General features: G+C 33.8%; 2 protein-coding genes and 1 non-coding gene across 4 annotated transcripts; all 3 read left to right on the top strand.

The window, feature by feature from the left end:
• Positions 1 to 1,710: 1,710 nt before the first annotated feature.
• Positions 1,711 to 11,842, top strand: LOC110704252 (polypyrimidine tract-binding protein homolog 3-like). 2 transcript variants are annotated; one of them, XM_021882043.1, is made up of 15 exons: positions 1,711 to 1,891; positions 2,107 to 2,181; positions 3,487 to 3,558; positions 3,659 to 3,735; positions 7,477 to 7,558; positions 9,029 to 9,152; positions 9,400 to 9,464; positions 9,541 to 9,590; positions 9,760 to 9,801; positions 9,915 to 9,966; positions 10,036 to 10,078; positions 10,197 to 10,210; positions 10,398 to 10,505; positions 10,623 to 10,766; positions 11,079 to 11,842. In XM_021882043.1, the coding sequence occupies exons 2-15, from the start codon at positions 2,125 to 2,127 to the stop codon at positions 11,466 to 11,468; spliced, it is 1,320 nt and encodes a 439-aa protein (XP_021737735.1). In that variant the 5' UTR covers positions 1,711 to 1,891; positions 2,107 to 2,124; the 3' UTR covers positions 11,469 to 11,842. The 2 variants fall into 2 exon arrangements, with proteins under 2 accessions (XP_021737735.1, XP_021737734.1); XM_021882042.1 differs by having other exon boundaries at positions 1,712 to 1,891; positions 10,036 to 10,090.
• A 2,112-nt stretch (positions 11,843 to 13,954) lies between these two features.
• LOC110704251 (5-formyltetrahydrofolate cyclo-ligase-like protein COG0212) lies at positions 13,955 to 20,551 on the top strand. Its single transcript, XM_021882041.1, has 6 exons — positions 13,955 to 14,642; positions 14,752 to 14,842; positions 16,412 to 16,638; positions 19,241 to 19,316; positions 19,928 to 20,053; positions 20,143 to 20,551. Exons 1-6 carry the CDS (start codon positions 14,199 to 14,201, stop codon positions 20,310 to 20,312), a joined length of 1,134 nt encoding a protein of 377 aa, XP_021737733.1. The 5' UTR covers positions 13,955 to 14,198; the 3' UTR covers positions 20,313 to 20,551.
• Positions 20,552 to 22,516: 1,965 nt separating this feature from the next.
• On the top strand, positions 22,517 to 22,590 carry TRNAN-GUU. The gene has a single exon. It is a non-coding gene; the product is annotated as a tRNA-Asn (tRNA).
• Positions 22,591 to 25,418: the final 2,828 nt, after the last annotated feature.

Genomic DNA, 25,418 nt, shown 5'->3' with positions numbered 1-25,418 from the left:
GGCAGAATTTATCTCATAGTTTTCCACATCAGTATTTGGTATGTGAACTGTTTTTATCCCAGCAATGAAAGAAACAAAAAGCTATTTTACCCGAGTGATGCTGTTAAACACGGGTCTGGGCCGCACCCGTCACTGGAGGGTGTAAGTCCACCACTTTACAAGACCAAGGAGGTTCCACCTCAAAACCATATGGCAATGAGGGGAGCAACCCCTTAGCCTTATATTGTGGTGGCAACTCTTGAATTCTTTCAATGTGGGATTTTATTACCACTACACTCCCCCTTTAGTGTTTATTGTTTTTTAGTGTGGGACAAGAGAACGCTCACTTGTTCATGGGCTTAACAGATGCCCATTAATTCCTTGATTGAAATCCTTATTTATATTTTATTTTGGTAGAATGACGGGTAATATGATGATAGCTTATTGGCTTACACTTGAGTTTTTAAATTAAAGTTTGTGTGTTCAAAACTTGTACAATCTATATTAATAATCACGTGAAATGAAAGACTCGATTAATTAAGGAGACGCCACGTGACGTCTTTAATAGATAGTATAGCTTTTTTACCAATCTCTCACCTACTTTTTTTTTTCCTAGACTCATATTTGTATCAAATTATACAAAAACATAATCACAAATTTTCCAAAAAGGCGGATGTACGTGAATTTATTGTAAGATATGTTAAAATTATTTAAAAGTATTTAAAGTTACCTTGTATACAACAAAAGTTATTATTTTCCTAAAGATAAATTTTATTTTACAAAAAAATTATAATGTATTTGATTTATCATACTAGCCTTTATTGTATGTAATCATGAATATATAAGAAATTACACATTAAAATAAAATTCAAACTAACGGCAAATAAAAAGTTCCCCTTTAAAACTAGTTGAAATGTCCCTAAAACTGACCGTTTTACAATAAAATTAACGTACACCCGCCTCACACAAGACTTATTGAAACATATTATACTAAGAAAAATTCACTTTAATAATCTCAATTTTGGGTGATTACTCTAAATAATCTCGCGACTCAATTCTTCAGCAGTACAAAGTCAAATGTCCAAAATGCATGGATTATTCTCTATTAATACCACCTTTGACGTTAGTTTGCCTCTTTTACATTGAACAATCATGACATCAAAATACATGCAATAAGGATGTGTTGCAAGTAAATAAAAACCGAGGAAGTATAAAATAAGTAAATTATATAACCTATAGCCATTTGTTTTGAAATCTATTTAAGCAAGTCCCTATCTTTATATGTATCAACCTCATAAGCATATTTTTTAGCTTGTAGTTTGAAAATTTGACAAAGTCACAAGTCACAATTAACAATTTAGGTATAACCGTATAATCAACGCACACACCAAGACACCAAACATACCTGATAATTATTCTCTAGAGCTCTTGCGGTGGTCGTTGAGGACCGAAAGCCCGAGCGGTTTAACCCGCTCTTCCGTTCTACTCCAACACACACATTTGCGAAATTAATATAACGATAAACTAAAATTAAAAAAACCTCTTTACGAAAAAAGTTCATTTTGTGACATGTCTCAAGTCTAACGATCCTCCAAAACTTTGTAATATATATTTAATCTCACGTCTTAAGTATATCGTAATTCTTTTTATATATGTCAACCAGACAAGTATTTTCTTATAATGCCTATTTTACCGAATTGCCAACCACTATAGAATCGCGAATTCGCGACCAACGTTGGGAGATAAGACCATACTCAACATAAGGAGCACTACAATCTACCGCACGGCCCATCCTACACGGGCTACATCGTAAGCTCTTAAAGTAGTTTAGGGCAATCTTGTCTTCAATTTTCTCTCTCTTCTCCGACTTCTCTTTGATCCTTTCTTTCACTTCTCTGACACCTAGTTTTCTGTAAGTATCGCTTTCGCTTCATTTTCAGTGCAGATTTTCTATTTCTTTTATTTCCTTTAATTGCTAAAATTCTTATTTTTGGGTTATTAAAGAAACTAACTTTGATTGCTATAAGCTTTGAGCTCAATTTTTATGGAAAATTAGTTGTATTAATTTTTAAATTAATTAATATGACATGGGTTTTAAATTTATGATCAATTGGGTCTGTTTTTCAGGGTTTTTTCTGTTGAAAAATGGCTGAACCATCCAAAGTTATCCATGTTCGTAATGTGGGTCATGAAATTTCTGAGGTATTGAATTTTACCCTTTTACAGTTTTCGATTTTATTGCTATTTTTTGATGCCCACAGTTTTTTTTATCTCTAAATTTTGATAAATATGATTTCTTTTTCAATTTTTCTATTTAATTTACTATCTTTTCTTGTTGGGATGGACTTAAACTTGCTTCTTATGGAACAATGGTATTGGACAATCCTTTTAATTCTTGAGTTGTTGTTATTTGTTTTCGTTTTCGTTTTCGAGGGAAGGTGAGTGATACCTCAATGCCATTATGCAAATTCTTGTATCAAATGATAAAGTGAATGTATAAAGTTATCCCTGAGCGATTCGCAATTGCTCACTTTCTTGTCCAATGTCATGGCCAAGATAATCATATTCTGAGAGTCTGAGAGACATTATCAAGTGAATGTATGAGGATTTGATTTGTCTTTTGTGTTTGGTACTGATAGACTAAGAATTAAAATGTGCGTAATTCTATTGTGCTTGCGAAATAGTGGATATAATTGGCTCTAGCAACTTCGTAGTTTTTTATGGAATGGTTAAATAGTTTATCTTTAGGTTCCAGTGGCTTTTCTTCATTCAATTGCATTTTGATTGGATGAAAGGCCATCTTTGTTGATCAATTTGTATTATAAGGAGGGAAAGTTGGGCACTTTTAGTTTAGCATAAACCAAGCTTTGGTTGCTTATTATTCATTTTTTAAATTGCACATGTTTATTCATTCAGTTTGCTTGTAACAATATTGGATTCACTGAAGGTGTAGGAGCAATATTTAAGTGTTGTAAGTGTGCCCTGATATTAATAGCCCCATTAACTGAAATTCGACTAAAGCAATCCTAAATAGACTATTTCAACCTACAATGAGGAATGACTGTTTTGGAGGGATTAGACATTTGACATTAGCGTAGTAAGAACCAGTTCAGTGAAAGAAGCGTGTGTGCAGTAGGCAGCACAAGCTGATCAACAATTATCTTAACTTAAGAGTCTTTGACGAATATTTTCTTCCTTGGTTGTTTGTTCTTAGTTTCCTGCCGTTACTTATTTTGTTGTATTTTATCTTGTTATGAAAATGTAAGGAAATCTCTAGTGATGTAAGCTAGCAGTTGATTATAACCCAAATCTTTGACGTTTGTAATTTGTGAGATCCTTTTTTTTTTTTTTTTTTTTTTTTTTTTTGGGGTGGGAATAGAGTTGCTAGTGATCTTTCCATCTATAGTTTGGACTTTGGAGTATAGCAGTGATCCTAGACATTTTTTAAATTTGTGCATTTTGTTTGCTTTATTTTACCTTATCTGCAACTTTTTCTTGTTCTTCCAGAATGATTTACTCCAGCTGTTCCAGCCATTTGGAGTTATCACAAAACTTGTAATGTTGCGAGCAAAGAATCAGGTTTGTTCATCGTGTATAATCTAGAGTAGGCAGTTGCTGCAGTTCCGAACTCCGACAAGTTCATTTTTGATTAATTGTCTTTTGGAAAAAAAAAATTCAGGCTCTTGTTCAAATGCAAGATGTTCCCTCTGCCGTCAATGTTTTGCAGTACTACACAAACACACAGCCAACTATAAGGTGTGTTGATGAAGTAACAAATTTTGTCAAAAGCTTTAATGCTTTATTGTCAACGACCGATCCAAAGATAAATTTATAAGTGATTCTTTTCTTGCCCCACTTATGGGATTAGGGCTTTGATTGATTGGACCCTTTTCTTGATAAGCTTTGGTCTATGAAATCATTGTCAAAAGAGAGTAGGACTTAGCTCATTTCCTTGTCATCATAGGCCTCAGAGCTTTATTTTGATTACTAAATGAAATTCCTCAATTAGTTCTGCCACATTTGATGTGGGTTTATGTTTACTTAATTCTTTTCTGTTCCCTATTATGTTTTTTCAAGCATATGACAATTCTGTAATTGAGGTGAATTGTGTTCTACTGAAAGAAGTAAAAGCTGCTATGCTGGATGGTATTCAGTTATCTTATGTTCCCTATGTTGTCTACTTTAATATGTTCTTTTTGGCTCGTTCATTGCTACCATATGTATTCACATTGCATTCTGAGTTCTTCAAGGGTTAAATTATTCTAGAATTGATAGATTGCTTGCTTCTGGCCTAGTCAATCTGGAAACATAACATTTGGCAAGCTGGTGCATGGATGCATAAATACCACAAAAACATGATCTTATTCGATATCTTTACATTAAACGTATACAGAGTAGCTTTTAGAACATAAGTTGATCTTCACTTCTTATTTGTTTGAAAATTACTATCTTATAGTGCCGGAGTGTTTTGCTTGTTTATCCAACCTCTACTGCTATACAATTCTAGTTATGATTTCATCGTAGGCTAGCATATGTTATCTTGAGGATTGTTAGAGTACTAATTGAAGAGGTTTTGCTTGACCCTTAGGAAGCATATGATTGAATTTTTGCAGAAATGGATTGAGGGATGAATTAGATGGCTTTTTGTCCTACGTAAGAGAATGATTTTTTTTATTATTTTTTTTTTCTTGCTTAGGGCCTGAGTTGGTTATCTTGCATTTGTGTCAACCAGTTTTACAAAGGCATTTTTGATATAATTAATTTGTCAAAATGGAAATCTTGTAGAGTTGTAGTTAATTTATCAAAATGAAAATAGGGCTGTGAGAAAATCATTCCTCTTAAGTATGTTGATGAGTGTGGGCAATTGTTATTAGCTGAACACATTACCTTGAGCATCTTCAACCCTTGGGGGTGGGGGTGGGGGGGGGGGGGCGGCGGCGTGGGCTTACAGCACAACGATGGGCCTGGCTACTCCCGCGAAACATTCAGGTGCTCCTTCTAACTCCATATTAAATATCGTCCTCCTAGTCCTAAGAATCTGCCCCGCTCAGCAAACTCCTACCTTGGCTCTCTTTCGATAGTCTACCGCATGTGTCTATTGACCCTACAATAATCTTGTGCTTTAGGATTCCTTTTCTTAATATTGGGAAAATGCTATTTCAGTCTTCATCTAGATAACCATGATGATAGCCTAGCCTGGTGGTTAAGGTGTGTAGAAAAGGATCTTGGCTCACTTCAACAGATAGTAGTGAAGAGGATGCATGGTCCATGAATGTTATTGGATTGAAGTTTGGGGAAGTATGTGCTGATGCAGTTTTCATGAAGTCATACACACTGGTGGCCAAGCTAGGCGTGAATTGTGGATAAAAGGGATGTTGGTCCGCTTTGATGGTTAGTAGGAGAGGGCTCATAGTTTTAGTACCCTTGGCATTAGTGGAAATTTATTTGGCTGTGGAAGAACTTTGAATGAGGCTTTAATCATAACACTTTTATTAATATGCAAACTTTGACTTTGGCTGTCTTTGTTTCTTGTTAGTCTGGCTTTGGCAGTCCTCCCAAATGCGAATCTCACAATTAGAGTTAAACTACTTGCACATCACTATGCCTCACACTTCACGCAGTCTGCACAAAGTTTATAAATTTTAAGATTAAAAATTAGAGGCCAAGCTCTAGGAGGATGATGCAGTTAGAACTGGAGCTAGGTTTAGAATGCCTAAGATATGTACATATGAAGATGTCACTTTTTCAGTGGTGCTTACCCCAATGATAGGCATAATGATGTCCTTTGATTTACAAGGGATTCAGGAGATCGTTGAAGCACTAATAATGCGTATTTTTGTATGGACTGTTAATAAGGAGTGACTGTTGGAGTTCATGTAGCAGAGGGAAAGTTGTAGCGAGATTACCTGTATGCAGATTTTCCTGTTTCAGTATGGATGTTTTGTTCAGAGAATTTCCTGGAAACTTGTGACGTCATTCTTTCTACCTAAGTAGAGCTTCAATAGGTAGGTGGTGTGAAAAGGATGCACTACTATAAATCATTGTATCAAATTTTGGCACACGGCTGTATCATCATGTATCGCTCTAATTGTAACAAAATATGGGCTAAAAGTACCACCGAAAATTAATACCAATGTGATATACTAACATGGGGTGTTGAAATCTTGAAGCTCTTGAAGTTACTGTTTGTCGGCCAATACTTATTTGGCTTTTCCAAATAGCAGCATAGAACTCCTTTACTGACTTAACTTACAGATTCACTTGCCCCCTAACTCGATAGGGAGAGAAACAGAAGGTTGTGGCCATATCCTCTATGAGACAGTGTGAGGTAGGGTAGTGTAGGCCAGGTTGGCTGTGAGACAGTGTGAGGTTGGGTAGTGTAGGTCAGGTTGTTGTTTATTTGATTGATTCTCAGATTTTACTATTGGTGGAGCTTGGTCTTTGGCCAAAGGATGGGGTTGGGTGGTTCATATGAGTTTCTTATTCCATTAGTAGCCAGTTGGGTAGTGTAGTTCTATATTGGGTTTAATTGATATTGTTTTAATATATATATGTATGAACTTTCTTTGTTTTTTAAGTTGCAATGTTTTGACTTTTGCACTATTCATTCATCTACTCTGATAATCTAGGTTAAGTATACTTACAATTATTTTAAACATATACAAACTTAAAAACTAAATTTGTTTGCGACCTGGTCTCTGATCACCATATTATTTTTACGACATTGCTACTGTTTTGTGATCGCGATTGAAACTGCATTTTAGAACCATGCTACCAATGTTAAATTGTCCTCATGATGACATTTCCCTTCATTACCCCTTCATGCGCACATGCTGATGTGTGATTTCCTTCTGACTATCTTGAATTATTGAGCATATTCTGTTCTTGTCTTGATATCTTGTTCATTTGAGCAAATAGATTTGGACAAATTTACGTTTTTTAAAAACTAATCATTTAAGAAGGGCTGATTGGTTGAATGTCTTCTTACTTCCTCTCAATATATGTCTTTTTTGAGGGATATTTAGCATGCTTGCACTTATTTCTTTTGTTTCTTGGTTTAATGTCAAAATTTCTGATTACTTAAAAATCATATCAACGAATCTATCGTCTCGTGGTGTAATTGATGAAAATCATGAAATGACCTGTTTGTACTTTGACTGCTCACTCACTATCTTTGGTCATTGATTCATGGAGGATTGGGATTCTTCATTCTGAAAGTCTTGTCCTTCCTTTTTCTCTTAAAATATCTTGTCAGAAGAAAGCATAGCATGTATCTGACATTTTTTTTTTGTGTTTTCTAGGATGAATGCTCCTTTCTATTGTGCATATAAATGGGCATAAAATGTTTATATGATGAAAAATAGTAGTTGGATGCAATAATATACTGCTACGCTTTTAAATAATATAGCCACAGTACGAACCTAGTTTATTTGTATGCTATGGCCTTTATCATTGACTTCATTTTATGTTTGCTATGCTTTTATTTTTTTTTGATAGGGGAAGAAATGTTTATATTCAATTCTCGTCACATCAAGAATTAACAACAATGGATCAGAACACTCATGGACGAGGAGATGAGGTTGGTATATGTACCATTTATAATTATAGGATTTGCCTATAAAGCCATTTATGTTCCCTAAAAAAAGAATAAAAAAAAAATCATGTTATGTAATTGGATGGTTTAAAAGAAATGGAAACAGCCTCATGAATTTCATTCACTATCACTTGATATACATGTGTATCTCTTCTCATATATGCTTTTGGGTGGACATAAATCATTTATGCTGAGTGTAGTTTGATTCAGATCTTATATGTGGGAGCATAAGAATCTGTATTGCATCTTTTACTGAGCTGCTGTACTAGCAAAGCCGTCTGCCGCGGTGATGTTTTCTAAATTATCGTGCATTCTGCCATTAATACAGTACAAGTAACAAATTATTTGATTCCATTTCCATGTATCATTCAATGCATTCATTTTGTTTTTATTCTTTACTCGGAATTTTTTTTTTAAAAAAAGGTTGTCCTAAAGGTAGTCAGAAAGTTGAAAACTTTGTCAGAGTTGCTTGTTCTGAAATATTCATAATGGTGTGGCCTTATTCTGTAGTTTGGATTACTGTCTCAGCCAAAGCATGAAAGAAATAATTTTGAGTTCATTTAATATGTTTTTGTAATGTATATGTATCACAATTGAAACTTGGATGTGGAGGTGTTACATGGAAATTAGGACTTAGTGGTTTTTTTATTTTTATTTTTATTATTAATTTTCTTTTATTGAGTAGATGCATTTAAGAGTATATATAGGGTCTTTTGTATGCAGAAATATGCCAATAATGTCCTAAAATATCTTCTTCAGGGGAAGTGTAATGAGTTTTACTGGTGAGTTCTGTGTCACATTTTGAAGTTGGAAAATTTTGCATCTTTCTCTGCTGGCTCGAGTAAGAGTAGGGAATTGTTGCGTCTGATGCTGCTCTTAGTTATAGTTAAGTTATTAAAGTTGAATAAGCTATTATAGCATATTCTATAAATAGCTAAACTTATTAACTGTGTCTGTCACGAGGCTAGCTTCGCAATAGGAGAGGAATTTAGAGTGCTTTATTGTCTTACTTGAGTAAATGCTTTTAAGATGAAATAAAAAGTTTCTAGTAATCAATGTAGGAACCTCAGGCCTATTTCCTGTCCAGTGTCCAATATGGTAAGACTGCTTCTAGTGGATTCTGATTTGATTAGTACGCCATCTTAGACTCTTAGAACATGTAAGGGGATTTAAACAGTTTATGCAGTAAATTAGCTGCAGAGCTGTTTTAAGTAGCATGATTTATGATGTTTGTTTTTTATTGGCCTTTTGCCTATGTGCTTTTAGTTTACTTCATGCTTTCTTTTTAACTTGTGGTGGTCGTATTAAATTATGTGATTTGATTTTTCTATTACATGTATTTTTTCTTTAAGTTCTCTCTTCATCTCTCTATATATTCTTCTCTATTTATTCTCCTCTCTCTCCCCCTTTTCTGTCTCTATGCTGGTCTGCTGTGGGGCATCTCTGGGAACTCAGCCTAACCGAATTCTGTTAGTTACAATCCATCAAGCGGTGTATCCAATAACTGTGGACGTTCTGCATCAAGTTTTTTCTCCTCATGGATTTGTGGAGAAGATTGTTACGTTTCAGAAGACAGCTGGTCAGCTTATTCAAGTTTTTCTGTCATTTCTGCTTTCTTTTCTTTTCTCTCCGATTCTATTTCTGTCTAGAATTTTTTCTTGATATAAAGTTTTAATGTCACATATGCATATGTTAACATGTGGTGTTTGTGATTGAATTTATTCGGTTTGCAAACAGATTTTCTGAAACATGTATCTGGTTTTTTTCTTCTGAAAAGTACATTATACTTCAAAGACCAGTTTCTTCTGAGTACTTTTGTTTTGTAGGTTTTCAAGCTCTTATCCAGTATCAATCACGCCATAGTGCGGTTACTGCACGAACTTCACTTCAGGTTTGAGTACAATCAAATATATTTTTTATTTGCTTCCGACAATTGCTTTGGCCTAATCTCATTTAAACCTCTTTAGGGGCGGAATATATATGATGGTTGCTGCCAACTAGATATTCAGTATTCAAAGTATGTCTGAACTCTCAATTACTGGCTTTGGTGACTTGCATTTTATTCTATGTGATCCATGTATTCATTTCGGTGATTATGTGCGATGTTCAATTATCTTTTAGCAGCTAGCCAACTGTGTAGCATGCAAACATCTATTTTGTTAATTCGTTTTATTATCTTGATGCAGTCTTGAAGAACTGCAAGTCAATTATAATAATGAGCGGACAAGGTATGCTACATACTGCAAGCTTCCATCAATTTGTTAAAGAATGCGAAAGGATTCTTATTGATGCGGCATTATTGAATCTATGCATCTATGCATAATTATTATTTTTTATGCAGGGATTTCACCAATCCTTCCTTGCCGGCAGAACCGAAAGGCAGATCTTCTCAGGTATGCCAGAATACGGCCTTGGAAATTGTTCACTTCTGCCAGCATAAAATTAACAGAGTTTTGTAACAGCCTGGCTATGCAGATGGTGGTGGTATGTACCCACTCCCAACAGGTGGAGCTCCGGGTAATCAGTTGTGTTTTAAATCTCCTAAATTTCTAGTATTTACATTCCACTATATAGTGTCTAATTGAATCTTTTTGTTTTCTTCCCTTCATTTTGGGTGTTTCAGTTGCATTTCCACAGGTACTTTTCTCTAAGTGAAGTGATGAATGTTCTTTTTGACTGGAGATGCTGATGCTTCCATTTGTTATGTTTTTCCCTTTTTTCTTTTCATGTTCTACAAATACGGTCCTTTTTCAGGCAAGTACTTAGACATCATTTTTTGCATTATACATTTTCACTAAGAGAATCAATGGGCATGGTTTTTTAGATGGCGAATCATGCAGCTATTGCAGCTGCTTTTGGTGGTGTTTTCCCTCCTGGAATCACAGGAATGAATGACAGGTGCACAATACTTGTATCTAGCCTAAATCCTGATGTAAGTCTACCCTCCTTTTCTCTTCCTTTGTCTCTTATGCCTCCATGTTGATACGTAATTAGAATGGACCTTGTTTCTATGTCCTGTGGTCATTTGTGCTTTTTGCTTGTGTTTCAGAGAATTGACGAGGACAAACTTTTCAATTTATTCTCTCTATATGGGAACATAGTGAGAATTAAACTTCTTCGTAATAAACCAGATCATGCCCTAGTACAGATGGGTGATGGCTTCCAAGCTGAATTGGCTGTTCATTTTCTGAAGGTGTGATCTTGGAATGTCTCTGACTATTGTCTCTTTTAGTTTCTTGGGATACTTAAATGCAAAGTACATAAATAATTCAACTCTGTTTTATTTCGGGAGTAAGTAAACATCTTTATTGTGTGGGAAGCTGATCTTCTTAGGAACAGCTTTTGTGTTCTTGTAAAGCACACCACTCTTGTTGTATCATGTCTCTTTTCTTATCTGCTGAATTGCCACCAAGTGAGTTATAGGAAGTTGTATATCATGTCTCATTCCTTTTAATTGGTGTTTATCGAGTTAAAGCTGAATTGCTGTTTATCATTTGAATTGCAGGGGATTACACTCTTTGGAAAGCGATTAGATGTCAACTTTTCCAGGTACCCTCAAATCACGTCAGGCACCGACACCCACGAATACCTCAACTCAAACCTTAACCGGTTCAACCGTAATGCGGCCAAAAATTACCGCTACTGCTGCTCTCCGACGAAAATGATTCACTTGTCCACCATCCCCCAGGATATTACTGAGGAAGAGATAGTGAGTCATTTGGAGGAGCATGGGACTATTATTAACACCAAAGTTTTTGAGACTAATGGCAAGAAGCAAGCCCTTGTTTTGTTTGAGAACGAGGAGCAGGCTACTGAAGCTCTTGTGTGCAAAAATGCAACCACCCTTGACGGCTGTGTCATTCGCATATCCTTCTCTCAGTCACAAGCCATATGATCAATTGGTGATCATTCGTTTACTATTAGAACCATAAACCATCCGTGCAACCTGACTACTGGTATGGTGTCGAGTGTGTTGGAATATTCTCATTTTTCTTTTCTATTTTGTTATTCACATACACTTGTTGCTCCTTCTGGGTTATGGCTCTTCACAAGTTGTGCTCATAAGGTTGCAGCCTTGAGCAATGTATCATTATTTCTTTATATTCGCTCACCATGTTTTTCTTGGCTGTATATTCGCGAGTCTGCTGCTCTTGTAGTTTTTTTTTTTTAACTCTTTTATCTATGTTGTATGTTAATGTATTACTATGTTCCTTATATTTGTAATACTAGATTGCTTTTATGAATAATTTTACCCTTTCATTGGTGCTTTGTATTTGACTTTTGAAGTTGATGTTTGCATATGCCATAATGTACTTGTGAACGAAGAAATGAATGTGAAGATGGTATAAACACTTTATTTAATCTCCATTCCTTTCTATTGATTCAAAATATCAATTGTTTTTAATCTTTTATAACATGAAGATAGTTTGTACGAATCTAAAGAAACTGATTAACAAAAAAAAAGCCGACTGTTAAAGGGAATATTTGATAACCGGTACCAAAGCAAATTCTTGCGGGCTCAGTTTAAAGAGGAAAATGCAATGCAAGGAACGCGTGAAATTTTAGAATCTGTTATGGGACATTCCAAAATTTCAGGCGAACCATGGTAGCAACGCTTGAAATATAGAATGTTCCACGGTAGATTCTAAAATTTCAGGCGTTATTCTGGCGATTACGAAATTAAAAAAAAAAAAGGACAAAAATTCAGAACACTCCCCGAATCTGTCCGCATAGGCAACCTCTTCGGTGGCATCGTCAGTTTTGCAAATTTGTCCATTCACCGCTTGTGTAAATCGTTGTTGAATAAAGGATTTTTTTTTTTTTTTTTTTTTTTTTTTTTTTTTTTTTTTTGACGTAGAGTGGTGGATGGTGGCTAGTAGGGTAAAAATAAAATAGGGTAAAGTTACAAGGGGTAAAAGTAGATTAGGGTAAAATTAAAAGGGGGATGTTTGTAATGTCGTGTTAGAATACGAGCGTTATCCAGTAAATACCGGATGCGATTTAGCAATTCACTTTTTTATTTTTTATTTTTTTTTATTTAGACTTTAAGAAGCGATAAAAATTAGGTTTAGAGTTTTCCAATCCTAAGTGAACACTACTTTGATTTTTTTTTTTTTTTTTTTTTTTAAAGTGAACACTATTTTAGTAATTTCTTTATTTAATAACTCCAATTTAGCAAATTGTTCCCTACTATTGTTGTCATTTTAGTAATTACCACCTACAATTCTCTCTCTCTCTCTCTCTCTTTTTTTTTTTTTTTTTTTTTTTTTTTTTTGTATTTTACCACCTACTCCCTTCGTACCCTTTTGTTTTTGACGTTTGGAATTATGCTTGATAATTAAGAAATTGTGTAAATTAGATGTATATTGGAATAATTCAATGATTGAAAGTATAATTTTACTTTGAAAAGAATATGGTACATGTGGGGTGAAGAAAGTAAGACGGAAAAAGAAGGGAGAGGAGAGAGAAAATAATAATGAGTATTAGAAAATCATTAAAATAGAACTAAAAGTACTAATGCACATGACAAAGTAAGGATATTTGATTATTTAAATTGTAAAGCAAGGGTAATTTTGTCTAAAATTTATGACTATAAAAGAAAAGATACTAAATGTAAAGAATAAAAAGGAACACCTAAAATGAAAACGTAAAGAACAAAATGGAACAGAGGGAGTACAATTTTTAAAAACATGAAAATTTTCCACCTGATTACCTACATGACGTCATTGTGGGCCCCACCAACAGTTTTGTTTTCAACTTCATTCCTTTTTCTAACCTTAATATTTGATTTTTATTGCAAATCTAAATTATTCAAACAAACCACTAAACTAGGTACCTAATTTGCAAAATTGGGGCTAACTATAAGATGGTGTTCATCATTTAGGGTTTTGAAATGAAAATAGGAGTTTGTTATTTAGTGATTAATTGATGAAATTGGGACTATTATGCATTGATTTAACGTATTATGTCTTTAATTAGTACTGAAATTGATATTATCGTTAAAAAATTATTACTAAATTTTAATATGAAAAATTAGGGTTTATATGTAATTTAGGGATATTTTAAAATCAAATGTTTTTCTAAATTATGAATTACAATCCTAAATTGAGCATATATATTAGTTCTATATAGAGTTAACCAATGTAAATAATGCTTATTTTGAAAAATTATTCTTTTGAAAAATTCCCCATATTTGGGATAAACCCTAAATGAAGAACAACAAATTATAATTGGCACATATTAGTAACTTAATTATGTTCGTGTGAGCTTGGATTATGTTAAATCGATAGCTAAATGCTTTTCCCTAATCTAATTTTAATTTATATTGAAAAAAAATCATTGACCATGAGAACCGCGGAAGAAAAAGGCATGACGACGTCATATATGACTATATGAGGGCTTGGAAAATTTGGTGGGAAATTTTCATGTTTTTAAAATTAGTAGGTGGTAAAATAAATTAAAAAAAAAAAAGAAAAAAAATTGTAGCTGGTTATTAAACAACCCCCTTACTAAAACGATAACAACTGTAGACGGTTATTAAAAAAAATAAAAATAAAAATAAAAATAAGAATTTGTAAACTAACCCCAGCATGATCATCCCTCAGTCATTATTCATAACAACCCTATGGACACAATTGCAACAAGAGTATCACTCTTCTCCCATCTCACTTCTTCACCTCTCTCTCTTCCCTCCAAATTTCCAAGAACCCTAGTTTCAATTCCAACCCCAATTCCAATTTCACTCACTAACACACTCAATCAAAGAAGAAACTACACATTTCCATCAATTTCAAAACTGGGTAGTTCCCAGAAAAATAACACTGAAATCTTCGATGAGGCGGCATTCGAAGCGAATCGCCTCACCCTTGATGCTAAAGCTCGAGAATCAATGGCGGAAGCCTCTGAAAAAGAAATGAATGAGAGTGAAGATGATGACCCAAAAGCTTGGAAATGGAAGATTAGAAAAAGGGTTTGGGATTTAATGGAAGCTCAGAACATTGCTCAATTTCCTCGACCTGTTCATCATCGTATTCCCAATTTTGTTGGTGCTCCACTTGCTGCTAACAAGGTATTCCATCAATTTTATACCCTTATTATATTGTTATCTTATGTTATTTGTGATGAATTTTTATGGGGTTTGAATGAATTTTTATGGGGTTTGAATGAATTTTTGGCAGTTGGGTGAATTGGATGTGTTTCTGGGGGCGAATTGTGTGAAGGTTAACCCGGATTCTCCACAGAAACAAGTCAGATTCTTGACGCTTTCTGGTTGGTGGTTGTTTTTAATTCACTGTTTTGTTTGTTGTTCGGTAGGTCTTGTATATAACGGGTGTATGTATGCAACATAGATAGTGAGTAGTATCTGAAATCACGTAAAAGTCTATTCTTTCTCAAAATGATTACTATGTGAATTGTGGATTGCGGGTGACTAAACTTGTTGTATATAAAGTACACCTGGTGTTACAAGCTTTTGTTGTTGTTGGTAGTTTGGGTTGCATTAGGTCCTCCTAATACTATGGTATTGAGCTGACTGTTGCATTAGCACATTCTCAGCCGTTTCTCATAATAAATTGCTGAGTAGTGAAGAATTTGAAGATCTGAGGGTATCAAAGACTTGCTGGGAATTGCTGTTTGAAATTTAGCTATGTTTTGTTGATAATTGCTTGACCTTCAAGGTTTCAGGCAATATATATTACGCAATCATACTAAGTATAATTTGATGGAGATTTTGCTTTGCGTCCACAATATAAAAAGTGTTTGAATGATTATATGCTGTGAATTCATAGGTTAATCTTTGCTTTTCAGATAGAGTTATAAAGGAGAGAGCCTCTGTGCAACTATAGTTATGGGGGTTACGTTTTGTATATCTGCCCCCACTTATTTTAATTTAGGGCTCTAGGCTTGTGAGCTGTTTAACCAAAAAGAGAAAGCTTAAAACTCTTATACTAAGTGGCGAATAGTTAAATTTTCTTAATAGAACGAATCTGTGAATATAAATACATTTCAGTGAGTTATTTTCTATAAAGTGGTTTGGAATATGAAGTTCTGAACCATATTGGAAGGCAAGTGCAGCTCTTAATAGTAATAGATGGACATCCCTGAATTTTGTCTTATTAAATAACTAGATTATTTCCCATGCGATGCACGGATATAATAAAAGAATTTATAATTGTGTAAATTTCAAACACATATCAGTTACAATATGTAAAATCTTTGTATTACATACGATATTATTTACATAAACCAAACTACAAAAATTAAAATACTGTAAACAAAAGAAAATTCACATCTAAAATAAATTTTAGCAAACTTTGTAATTAGATGGGATAATCAAATATACTTCGTATAAAAGGTTGATATTTGTTTTTCTTGAGATTTTTGAAAGGTTCCTAAAAGAAAAAAGTAATGAAAAATTGAAAACTAAAAAGTTTATTGTACTATATCAAAATACTTTACAATCAATAGATTTTTTTTAAACAAAAAATATGAAAGGAAAAAAAAAAGTTTAGGCGGGAAAAAAATGAAGGGGAAGCTGACACGTGTACAATTTGAAAAAAATGATGATGTCAGCGGTTGTTACTTCAGTAATATTTATAGATGTTTCAAATCTTGATAGAATTGACACTACAGAAATAATATGGAAATTCATGATGTTCAAAATTAAAATTTACATCTTGTTTTCATAGCAATCCATAAAGATTTTCACATGCTTGTATGGTTAAGGGGAAGTTTTTATTGTGTTTATGGATATCATTTCTGTTGAGCTGCTTAGTTTATAATTTGGTCTTCTACTATTTGCTTTTCATTCAATTTCTTGAGACTGTTGTGTTGATGCAGAGGGGAAGAAGCTTCTGACTCCCCAGCCACGTTTGAGAACCGGGTTCTTTTCTGTTCTTGAGTCTGAAATGTTGACTTCAAGCAATATAAATGAGGCATGCACCTCTGTAGGTGTAGCAAAATATGGAAGGCCAATTGGTCTTGATGAAAAGATCAAAGTAGACTTAATTGTCATTGGTTCAGTTGCTGTTGATCCGAACACTGGAGCCCGCCTTGGAAAGGGTGAGGTAGTTTTCCATTGCTATGATGTTTATTTTCTGTTTCCATCTAATGTATGCTATATTTGGAAATTTTTTCGTAGCTATTGGTTGCTTCTATTTATTATTTTCTTTTATAGTGATTAGAGGCCTTTTATGATCAATTCACCATTGCATGAGCGTAATCAGCGGCACATTAATTTCACTTACGGGGCGTTTGGTAGGAGGGATGGGATTAAGTGGGATAAGGACGTGGGATTTAGGATTGTAAAGTAGAGACAACCCTTCTAAGAAGGCTCCTTTCCACTAAAAATACCCAACCAAAATAGGCATCAGCTTTATAGAACCAGTACCAATTACAAAGAATATAACCTAAAATGCAAAGCAAGCTATAGAACTGTAGTCACAATAATTATAGGTCATCCAGCCAAATCCTATCAGCACTCAGCAGATGAATTATTTTCCCCCATGATCCCTTTCATTCTACTTCTTATAGTACACTGAATTTCCATTATTGCCGAGGCCACAGTAGGTATTTTTCCTTTCCAAAGAGCTTCATTACTTGTTATCCACACTTAATGTACAATTCCTGCCACTGCTGCTGCTTCTACATTCATTCTGAACCTAGATATTTTAGCTATCCTGCCAATCCACCTTGTAGCAGATACAATTATATGCAGGCCAGTTTTTAGCTCTCCTTCCAGTTTATCTGATTTCTTTATATTTCTGTGCTAGTTTTATCCATCCAGGCCTTATTCTATAGTTATACTGCACGTGTAAAACATTATACCTTTTCTTATTTTTTAGGAAAAATTGTCCGGAATAATCCCACCTTTGCCTCATCCGCCCAAAATAATCCCACCTATCGATTATTTTTTAATAACCCGACCTTTATACCTCTCCCGCTCCCAATGGTCCCAAGTGACTTGAAACCGGCTAAACAAGTTACCATTTATAATTTGGAATTGTTTGGACATGTGTCACCACATAGTTGGTTAAAAAATTAATAAAAAAATTATTGAAAAATAAAAAATAAAAAATAAAAAAAAAAACCCACAACCACCGTCTCCAGCAGTCCCACCACCGAAACCACCTCGCCTAACCTAGCTCACCCACCAAAACCAGCTCCTCTACCCACTTTTAGCCCACCGAAACCACTTGTTTAGCCGGAATTGGGTAGGTTGTTGTGGGTTTGTGCGTGGTGGATTTGCAACGGTGTGAGGGAGAGGGAGGGGGTGGTCGGAATCGGGGAGGGAGGGGGTGGTCGGAATCGGGGAGGGAGTGGGGAGGGCTGGTCGGAAACGGAATCGGGGAGGGAGAGGGGGAGGGAGACGGAATCGGGGAGGGAGAGGGGAGGGCTGGTCGGAAACGGGGAGGGAGAGGGAGGGGGTGGTCGGAATCGGGGAGGGAGAGGGATGGGGTGGTCGGAATCGGGGAGGGAGAGGGGAGGGGTGGTCGGAATCGGGGTGGGAAAGGGAGGGGGTGGACGGAATCGGGGAGGGAGAGGGGAGGGCTGGTCGGAAACGGGGAGGGAGAGGGAGGGGGTGGACGGAATCGGGGAGGGGAAGGGAGATGGTGGCCGGAATTGGGTAGGGGAGGTGGGGCTGCCGGAATCTGGTTTCAGTTTTTTTTTTTTTTTTTTTTTTTTTTAACAAAAATTCTGGTTTTTTTTTTTAATTTTATTTTTTGACCAATCATAGACTGACACGTGTCTAGTAACTTGTAATAACAAGTTATGTGACCGGTTAGGACCATTTAAAGCGGAAGAGGTATAAAGGTGGGATTATTTAAAAATAATCCAAAGGTCGGATTATTATTAGCGGACGGCCCAAAGGTGGGATTATTGCGGGCAATTTTTCCTATTTTTTATTTTTAATTTTTGTAAAATACCTTTAGATATATGAAGTACTATTTGAATATTGCATGTGTAATTACTCTTCATGGCTTCACACTATTTAATTACCTAAGATGTAGTAAAAAGCATAAAAACTTGAGAAAATCCCAATAACATTTTACATGATACTACTTATCATTTTTTTTATAGTAAAAACAATTGGTCAAAGGCTAGGTAAATATGGTAGATCAAAAAAAGAAAAAAACTAGAGGATGAGTAAAATCCCAATAACATTTTACATGATATCATTTGAATCAAAACTTTATAGTAATTCATTCTGAAGCCTTTGTAAAATCCATCTTTTTTGTTCCTCCAAATTTATTTTCCCATTAATTCTCATCATCTTTCAATTTTTTTTTTTTCTGTCTTTGCTTCATAAAATTTTACTTGATATATAATGCCTTTCATTTGCTTCTAGCAGAAAAAAAAAAAAGATAATTGTACATTTTGGTTATCATAAAGCGGCAGTTACACTTCCAGCAGCACATTACTCTGAGCCCTTTTAAATTTATGCGTTTGATTGATCTAAAACAAGATGTACCTGCCATGAAAAGAGTGGCATATATTAATGCCATCCATATTTCTACTGGTCTGATCTTTTTTTTTTTACATGGACTATGGAAAACAGGAAAAGCCTGTCTTGCTTTTATTTCATATCTTTGCAAGGTCTTTTGATGATTCAATGTTTGTGAAGGCTAGCTTTTAATGTCCAAAGTTTTACTGTAAATTCGTTGATAGGGATTTGCTGAACTTGAATATGGAATGCTGCGTTACATGAGGGCGATTGATGACTCCACCCCTGTCATTACTACAGGTATTTCTGATGTTCTTTGGTACAAATGCCCCATTTTGATTGTATAGTTTTTCTACGGGGACTGATAATGTCTTGACATTTTAGATTTTTTAACCTCACTCATTTTGACAAGTGCGGAGTAATTTGTCAAGATATGTATTGGGTTAATGACATGAAAATATCATCATTAGATTTACCTTTAGATACCTTTTATCATTAATATAGCTAATAGTGACAAATCAGTGCATGATAGAGCGGCATGATCAAAGTTGGCAGTTTTACCACAAACTTCTAATTTTGCCTATTAGAATACTTTATTTGACAGATCTTTACATTGCAGTTGTAGCTGATGATTCCTTGTTGAAGTTTCCTTTTAAATTTGGCTTTTATATACTTCCTTAGTTTTCAATATAGTTTGTTTCTTTAATTTTGACTCAATCTAGCATGTATGGGACCTTCAGATCTGTTGTTGAGTCGTATATGATGATATGCCGAAGATTATAAGTGCCACTTCATGTAAATTTCTCTCTTTCACCAGTAATATGGGAATTGAATGTGTAATTTCATTTCAGTAATTCAGTAATTATTAAAGTGCTGTTATTGTTTAGCTAAAGTAGTTAATAATATTGCAGTGCATGATCAACAACTGGTAGATGATATTCCGGCTGAAAAGCTATTAATCCATGATGTACCAGTCGACATCATTTGCACCCCAACACAGGTCATATTCACCAATACGAATATACCTAAACCACAAGGTTAGCGATGAACCAGTTTTTCTTCCTAAAACCTTGCATTACTTCCAGTTGATTATACCTAAACCACAAGGTCATTGAATTTTCTGCAGGGATTTACTGGGAGAAACTGTCTCCTGAGAAATTGGGTCAAATACGAGTTTTGCGAGAGCTCAAGAAGAGGATCGAGCAAGAAACTGGGCAAAAGCTTCCGAGTGGTCCATCCGAGAAGCTACCCCCCACTGCACAGCGAAAGCACACTGCACAGCGAAAGCGCCAATGATTTTCTTTCTTTTTCTAGCCCTTTGTATATTTGTGTTACATATGTAATTACTGTGAACCCTTGCACAAGCGCTTATGGTTCCAACAAGACCATAAATTATAAATATATTATGGCTTGTTTGGAAACCATCATTTCATTTCAAATGATGGATTTGTCCCAAATAACCTGTTTGGGAATTATGAGAATTTGCATTTGGATTTGACTGAAATTCTAGCCTTCAATAATCAAGTTCAGTTTATAGAATTTGAAATTGAGTTTAACAAAAGGAGAAACCAAAAGACATGCAGATCTAGGGACCTATTTTTTCCATAATTTTGGTCGATAATTTGGGGATTTAGGATGAATAGTAGAGAAGGAAAGAGAATGGGAAGGGGAAATGTAAGGAAGAGAGAGAAAATAGAGAAATGTAAGGGAAGAGGTAATTAAGTAGAGATGGTCATACTAAGTCAACTTGAAATGATTTACTCGAAATTTCAAGTTTCCCAAACAGATAATTTGGCATTAAATGTAAGTAATTGAAATTACAGATTTCAAATTCCAGATTTGAAATTAAATACTTGAATCCAAACACTACCTAAACGTAACGTAATTCATGTCATATTGGATGATATGATTACTTGTTAATTTTTTTAAGGGTATTTTTTTCCTTAAAAAAAAGTTGTAACAAGTTATTTTGATTAGAGGTGTCAAAATCACACCTGACCTGACACGAAAAATATCCGATTCAGATTTCAACTCGCGTAGTCGCGTGGACACAATAATTTGATATGACGCAATTTTAAAAATTGATCCAACCTAACCCGACCTGATCTTATTTGACTTGATCTGAACATCCGGATTGACACCTAATTTGTTGACATTATTATATATATATATATATATATATATATATATATATATATATATATATATATATATATATATATATATAATGAGAACCAAGGCTAAAATAAGAACTAGGAACTAATCTAGGCCCTTAGATCATGTTAATCCGATGGCTCACATGCTTCCCGTGTCATTAATGGCATTTTTGTAATATTTGAATGTTATAAACTGATTCCCAATTTCATTTCCAAAAAGTAAATGAAAATTTAGTAAAAGTAAATGAAATCGGTCATAAAGTAAATGAAATTGCCTTAAAAGTTTATAAACTGGAAAAAAGTTGCAAAAAACGCATAATTACGAAATATATATATATATATATATATATATATATATATATATATATATATATATATATAGGACAAAATACTTGAAAATATATAGCTTGAACAATTGAAAATTGTGAGTACATAGCATCTTTGCCCATGAAAAAATATTAAGGGGGTGTTTGGTTCGTAGGTTTTAGGTATATATGAGGTATGGGGTTGGAATGAGTAAAACTCAATGCTTGTTTAAGAAACTATTTTTAAACTCATACTTGAAACTCACAAGGTATGGGGTTTGGTTTAGAAAAACCAAGGGGGAGGTGGGTATGGCAAATAGCCAAATACCACACCTTTAGATTATCGAATAAAAATTAAAAAACTCATTCCTGAACAAGAACCAAACATGATATATTAAGAATCAAGTTTCTACCCCCATACCATCTTAATTTAATTCCTTATAAATCCATACCACTTTAAAAGTTACAAAAACACGCACAAAAGTTCATTGAACAATCTCAATTTCTCAGTCCACTTTTTATTAAAGAATATTTTGTCATTTCACTTAACCTATTTAAAGAAAAGGGTTTAGGTGTTTGGATTAATATCAAGTGTCAATATTTTTCAAGTTAGTTTGGATTCAAGTTTGATTTGATCAAGTACGGTTAATTTTTGGTCCCAACAAGGCAACAAGTTAGATGCTAATTAAGCAAAGCAAATAATTAGTTTTGAACAATTTACAATTTAGTGTATACATGAACCATTTTATAGGTACAACGTAGTATATTCTAAAATACGTTGACACATAAATTCACACTTAAAAATTATTATACAATTTTTATTTTTAATTTTTTACATGATAATTTTTACACTTAAAAACTATTTACATGAAAATCTTTATTTTTTTAGAAACAGTGATGCAAATAAAGACTAGTTATTTTATTTTAAATTTAAAATATTATTTTCTAATATACTTCTCATTCGAAATAATATCTGAATAATGCAATTGGTCTGCGCTCTTTACTACCAATAATAATATTATGAGAGAATAAAACAAAAGCTGGAATAGCTCAGCTGGTTAGAGCGTGTGGCTGTTAACCACAAGGTCGGAGGTTCGAACCCTCCTTCTAGCGCTTTTTTTATAAGAATATATATTATGTAGAGGAAAACAATGGATTTTATAAAAATAAAACAAAGCAGTTAATTTTGGTGAAACAAGAATGATCAACGAACACAAATTTCAAACATAAGATTTTGTTGTCACAAGTTCACAACACAAATTAAAATAAAAACATAAAGCCATATTGTCAAAAGGTCACAACATAAATTACAAGAAAACTACTCTCAGGAGGAGAGTCATATTTCCAACTAGTCCAAATTAAAGAAGGATCCCTAGTTGCCTTCTCAATTTCTCATGCCATCTTTAATCTTCATACATTTTCCTTTTGCCTTTATGCTTGCTGCCTTTTCCTTTGTCATCCATGTCCTTGTTGACGAGATTCTGATATGCTTCATACATAAATGCCTCCACGCTTTCATTAAGAGTGATCTCTGTCGTATCTGGGCTCTCTATCTTCTTTCTTCTCTTACGACGGTGTTTGTTTTCAAGATCACTTATCTTTCCTCCACTTGAGAACAATATTTCTTCATTCACCCTAAAGCCTCGCGACTATTTTTTTTGTTTTTAAAAAAGAAATTAATAATTAATATATCTCATAAGATTACTTGGTTCCCAAAAAAAAAAAAAAAAAAAAAAAAAACAAAAAAAAAACAAAAAAAATTGACTATAAATTTTAATCTCATATTTACATCATTGTACGTTCAATTTATTGATGTTATGTAATTTGCAACACCGATATTATACAAAAAAGACAACTTACACTTTTTGAATCTTGGTTGGAACCGGGTTCAAGAAAATGGATATCATAAAGAACAAATTCACCATTATAGCTTTTTCCTTTAAACCTAAATTCCCAATCCAACTTCCTTCTAATTGACCGTTTTCCACTTGAAGTGCCCGGTTCTACAGACTGTATAAGTAAGAAAATACAAAAATTGTGAATAATACAATTCATAAGATAAAACTACATACAAATTTAAGGATCTGTTTGACATTGTTGTGGTTTTCTGTTTTTCAAAATCATATGATATACATCATACAACGAGTTAAAAATTAGTCTAACTTATTATAATCATGATTATTTTGAAAATGACAACAACAAAGTGGAAACATTAAACGGTTTTCTGTTTTTGGTGATTTGTTTTCATAAAAAATGAAAACTATATACAAAAAATGATGTCAAATTACTTCCTTCAATGTTTTTTTGATGCCACTTTTGTAATTGCAGACTCTTTAGTAATAGAAATTAAGAGGGTCATGTGATAGATAAATGAGAGAAAAAAAAATTAAGAGACTAGGGTCCTGTGATAGGAGAGTAATAGAGAAAATTTATTTGAAAAACGGAAAAGTGATCGATACATCTAAAATAATATACTTCCGTTTCTAAAAAGTGACACAACTGATGAAAAACGGAGAAAGTAAATTTTTTTTTTTTTTTTTGACATTGAGGAAATACGTAATAAAAATAATCATATTAAGATAAACTTACATTATCAATTGGGTTTGCACCTTTCTGTGGCCTCTTCGGGTGGTAGCCATGGTGAACGAAGTCATCGACTTCATTAAGAGACCTAAGTTGTAAGTTGGACAATAGATGTATATAAAACTACAAAAGAAGATACAACTAATTAGTCATATAAACTAGCTAGGGTATAATATATAGATATCTTTATAACAAAGTATAAAATTTTTTCCATACCTTATCAATTCTTTTGTTGTCGTTTCGAACGGCCATTGTTATCATCCAATCTTGCAAGCATTCATCAAGTGAAAACCTTGACATTCTTCTCTGCTTAATGTCAAAAACCATCAATGTACAAAAAAAAAAAAAAAAAAAAACCAAGAAGAAATAATAAAAATAAGACATAATAATAAGCACTCTTAATAGCATTAAACATCAATGCACATAGTGTATCACTTGAAATATTAAACAATTTGCAAAGAGAAAAAAAAAAGGTGAATGGTTGTTAAAGAAATAACACACACGCACTTGTATCTTACAATAACTTGATTCGTTTTTTAATACTTGCCGTAAAATACTAAATCAAGTGTAATTCTACATGAATTTAATCTAAATAAAAAATATTTTTTTTAAAAAAAAAAAAGTCCTATTAGTAATTTTTTTTACTCCATACAGTAGTACATTTTCGCCCTATCTAATATCAAAAGAAGAGAAGTAGATTGTGAGATATGGTGTGGAAATATTTTTTCTTAAGTGATGAAGATCGATATTTGGATCAAATACTATCTAAAGATATTTAACTAAACAATTGTAATTGAATTTTATTATACAAAATTATTGAATTTTATTATACAAAATTAAGTTTAATGATTCAAATAGTGATATAGATGTATGAAGATTTCCCCTTTCCAAATTACTAGTTTTATTACCACTGTACATTATTACATCCTACATGCTTACATAGAAACATAAGTTTGTACGGGATGATTTACTTTAATTTGGTGGAAGTAGGGAAATATATAATAGCAAATAAACAATTATATATCTATTATATAAAAACAAATGAACCATAACACATGATTAGGGGATTTTGCTCCCACCAATCGGAATGCGCCACGTGGGCCAATCAGGTCCTGCCAAGTGTCCCCCAATTGGACCTCTCAGGGCTTGCCACGTGGCACACGCTTATTCGTTCACCCTGGACTTATTATGTCATGACACGTGGCATACTCCATGCCTAATGGAGAAGCCGGCCACCTAGGCCCAGCTTCCGAGGGAAGCCCAATCAGCCCAAGGTTAACCTAAACCTAGATTGGCACGTTTCCCGAGGTTATAAATACCTCCCTTAATCCTCATTAAGAGAGACGACGCAGATTACA

Source organism: Chenopodium quinoa, unplaced genomic scaffold, assembly GCF_001683475.1.
Source record: "Chenopodium quinoa cultivar QQ74 unplaced genomic scaffold, ASM168347v1, whole genome shotgun sequence".
NCBI lineage: Eukaryota > Viridiplantae > Streptophyta > Magnoliopsida > Caryophyllales > Amaranthaceae > Chenopodium > Chenopodium quinoa.
The sequence above is the reverse complement of the archived record's forward strand: the minus strand, read 5'-3'. Positions and strand labels throughout refer to the sequence as shown.